At 51.9% G+C, this 3,972-nt stretch overlaps 1 protein-coding gene across 1 annotated transcript; it reads left to right on the top strand.

Annotated features, from left to right (window-relative positions):
* The first annotated feature begins 317 nt into the window (after window positions 1-317).
* On the top strand, window positions 318-1,387 carry LOC105539722 (olfactory receptor 13J1). Its single transcript, XM_011980145.1, has one exon. The coding sequence runs from the start codon at window positions 370-372 to the stop codon at window positions 1,306-1,308; it is 939 nt and encodes a 312-aa protein (XP_011835535.1). The 5' UTR covers window positions 318-369; the 3' UTR covers window positions 1,309-1,387.
* The last annotated feature ends 2,585 nt before the right edge of the window (window positions 1,388-3,972 follow it).

The following is a 3,972-nucleotide window of genomic DNA, read 5'->3' as shown; positions in this document are numbered from 1 at the left end:
TGTTCTACATTGCTTTGTGGGAGTCACAGATCACATTAGCATTTAAAGGCTCTGAGAAGTCCTGCAGTAAAGAGCTTTATTTTTTATTAATCAAATGTTGTCTCAAATTGGTTTTTCAGATTGCTTACTAATATTCTGATTAACATTCAGGGAATGCTGATCTAAATCAATCCTCACTTTTCACATGGAGAAACTGAGGCCTAGAGAGGGTAAAGGGATTGCCCGACGTCACAGAGAGCAAGTGTGGTAGTGCTGGAAAAGATCCTGACAGTCCATCTCATCCCAGAAGGGGCTCTGTGAGCTTCCCCCCGCCCTGTACCCTCTCTCCTTTCATCCCAACTGTGGATCATCCCTTCAGAACTCTGCAGCATGCAGCCGCTCAATGGAACAGGGGTGTCCGCATTCTTTCTGAAAGGATTTTCTGGCTACCCAGCCCTAGAGCACCTGCTCTTCCCTCTGTGCTCCGTCATGTACCTGGTGACCCTGCTGGGGAACACAGCCATTGTGGCAGTGAGCGTGCTAGATGTCCACCTGCACACGCCCATGTACTTCTTCCTGGGCAACCTATCCACCCTGGACATCTGCTACACATCCACCTTTGTGCCCCTGATGCTGGTCCACCTCCTGTCATCCCGGAAGACCATCTCCTTTACTGGCTGTGCCATCCAGATGTGTCTGAGCCTGTCCACGGGCTCCACGGAGTGCCTGCTGCTGGCTATCATGGCCTACGACCGCTACCTGGCCATCTGCCAGCCACTCAGGTACCGCGTGCTCATGAACCACCGGCTCTGTGTGCTGCTGGTGGGAGCTGCCTGGGTCCTCTGCCTCCTCAAGTCGGTGACTGAGACAGTCATTGCCATGAGGCTGCCCTTCTGTGGCCACCACGTGGTCAGTCACTTCACCTGCGAGATCCTGGCGGTGCTGAAGCTGACGTGCGGTAACACATTGGTCAGCGAAGTCTTCCTGCTGGTGGGCTCCATCCTGCTGCTGCCTGTGCCCCTGGCATTCATTTGCCTGTCCTACTTGCTCATCCTGGCCACCATCCTGAGGGTGCCCTCGGCTGCTGGGCGCCGCAAAGCCTTCTCCACCTGCTCAGCACACCTGGCTGTGGTGCTGCTTTTCTACAGCACCATCATCTTCATGTACATGAAGCCCAAGAGCAAGGAAGCCCACATCTCTGATGAGGTCTTCACAGTCCTCTACGCCATGGTCACACCCATGTTGAACCCCATCATCTACAGCCTGAGGAACAAGGAGGTGAAGGAGGCCACCAAGAAGGCATGGGGCAGGAGCTGGACCTCCAGGTGAAGGAGGGTGGGGCTCTGTACAGATGCAGGTTTCAGGTTAGTGGCTGAGGCCAGCATATGCCAATGCCAGTGAGGACGTGGCAGGGCTAGGGCTACCGGTCTGGTATCTTCATCCCGGCAAGGCAGCACCAAGTCCCGCCGATCCTGCCACAGAACAGCCCTCAAATCACCCTCTGCTCCTGCCCCTGCCACCGCCATAGGTCAGCTCTCAGCATCACCCTGGCCTTCACACCCGCCTCCTGGCTGGTCCCAAGACTTCAGTCCTGTTCCTCCCTACAATCTCTCCATCATGGGGCATCTTTTTGAAATGCACATGTGATTGTATCACTCTTCTCACTGAAATCCTTAGGTGGCTCCCCACTGTTCTCAGGACAAAGTGGAAGCTCTTCAGTGGGGCATTTGAGGCCCTCACAAGCTGGTCCTGCCTGACTGACTCCCCAGCCTTCCTCCCCTCCCACCCTATCTCCCTCCTCACAGCCTCACACACCAGCCAGATGTGACCCCCACATGCCCTGCACCGCCCAGCTCTGTGCTCTCCTTGGGTCCTCCCCACGAAGCAGCACCCCCTCCCCCATCCCCAGCACACTACTCCATATGTAAAAGGACTGACTGCCCGACCCTTCAGGCCCAGCTCAAACACCACCTCCACCAGGAAGCCACCCTGCCTTGCTCCTCTTGCTGTGCCTCTGTGTTTTCAGCATTACTCCAAGAGCAGGGAGTGTCAGATTCTTCCCTCTCCCAAGGCCCAGCCTTGCCCAACCCTAGGCCCTGCACAAGTGTCTTAGAGATATAAACATGTCAGTGTAGGGGTGACAATGGCAGAGCCCGGAGTTCTTCCCAAATCTGAGCAGAGCTGAGACGGAGTCCACAGATGATGGGAATGGCGCAACCTCCCTGGTAGGTGAAAGTAGAGGCAGCGATGAGGCCTGTATTAGTCAGCGTTCTCTTAGACGGACAGAACTAATAGAAGATATATATATAGAGATATATATTGATATATATATAAAGAGGAGTTTATTAAGTATTAACTTACATGATCACAAGGTTCCACAATAGGCTGTTTGTAAGCTGAGGAGCAAGGAAAGCCAGTCCAAGTCCCCAAACTGAAGAACTTGGAGTCCAATATTCAAGGGAAGGAAACATCCAGCACAGGAGAAAGATGTAGGCTGGGAGGCTAGCTAGGCCTGTCTCTCCTTTTTACAGTTTGCTGCCTGCTTTCTATTCACTGGAAACTGATTAGATAGTGCCCACCAGATTAGGGTGGATCTGCCTTCCCCAGCCCATTGACTCACATGTGAATCTCTTTTGGCAACACCCACACAGAACACACCCAGGATTCATACTTTGTATCCCACAATCCAATCAAGTTGACACTCAGTATTAACCAAAACAAGGCCCAAAGTCCAAGATTCCCAGACCTGTCAGGCCCTGGGACACCAATCATCCAGCCAGAGCCTGGAGCCTCACCATTCCTCCCACCTCACCCCGCCCAGCAGCAGCAGCAGCAGCTTCCAGTGCCCCCTTTCCTGGGATCCAGGCCTCACCTGACTTGAGGGGGCTTGTTCTACCCATCCTCACCTCATGCCCTGGGACCCTGCCATAGCTGTCCCTGCCTGGTGCTCAGCCTCTTCCAGCTTTCCTTTCTGATGACTCAGTGGACAGGCAGTGGACATTGACCCAGATTCACAGAGTATTTGCATTTCCTGCCCTGCCCTCACCTCTATGGTACCATCTGTACGACGGGAGCAGTGGGGTTGCCCTGTGAGCAGCAGTCCACCTTTCCCGCCCCCGGCTATAGGTAAGCACAGCTCCTGCATGATTCCCCTCCCAGGGCTTTCTCCCTGCTTCCTCTGCTGGCCAGAACAGAGGCACAGAGAAGCACAGCTGGAGGCGTGAGAGACACCCAAGCCTGTCTGACCACGCATGAGAGAAGGTAGTCAGCAGCCATGCCAGTGGCCATGCCATTCTGCTGGGCCTTGCATACATGACAGGAGTTTGGGTTTTATTCTGTGGGCTCTGGGGGTTTACAATCAGATTGATTTTTAGCAAGGTCACTAATTAGATACCATTCCCTCTCTTGTGTAACACAATGTCCACTGTTAGGTACTGTGTAGTGAGGTAGGCAGTGTCATACACTGCTGGTGGAAATGGGGATAATTTAATATGAACTTCCTAGAAAGTAAGTTGGAAATATGAATCAAGGGCCTTTAAAACTTCCAGACCCCTTGACCCAACACCTCTACTTCTAGGAATCTAGTCTAAGTAAATAATAAAGGGCACAAAGATTTGGACATAAGGATATTAATAACAGCATTATTTGTAGTAACAAAAAAAAACTGTAATAATCTTAATGTTCAACCATAGAAGAATATTTAAACAAATCCTGGTGGAGTCCAGTGGTCGTATGTGATGCAGCCATTAAGAATCTTTTTTTTTTTTTTTTCTCCAAGACAGGGTCTCACTTGTTATCCAGGCTGGAATGCAGTGGTACAATCTTGACTCACTGCAGCCTCAACTACCTGGGCCCAAGCAATTCTCCCACCTCAGCCATCTGAGGAGCTGGAACTACATGCATGCACCACCACGCCCAGCTAATTTATTTTTAATAGAGACAAGGTCTCACTATGTTGCCCAGGCTGGTCTTGAACTCCTAGGCTCAACTGAT

Source organism: Mandrillus leucophaeus, unplaced genomic scaffold, assembly GCF_000951045.1.
Source record: "Mandrillus leucophaeus isolate KB7577 unplaced genomic scaffold, Mleu.le_1.0 Scaffold208, whole genome shotgun sequence".
NCBI classification, from domain to species: Eukaryota; Metazoa; Chordata; class Mammalia; order Primates; family Cercopithecidae; genus Mandrillus; species Mandrillus leucophaeus.
Note: the sequence above shows the minus strand (reverse complement) of the source record. Positions and strands in the feature narration are given on the sequence as shown.

Bases quoted from the DNA above. Each gene is read 5' to 3' on its own strand.
- LOC105539722 (XM_011980145.1), top strand. From the start codon at position 370: ATGCAGCCGCTCAATGGAACAGGGGTGTCCGCATTCTTTCTGAAAGGA.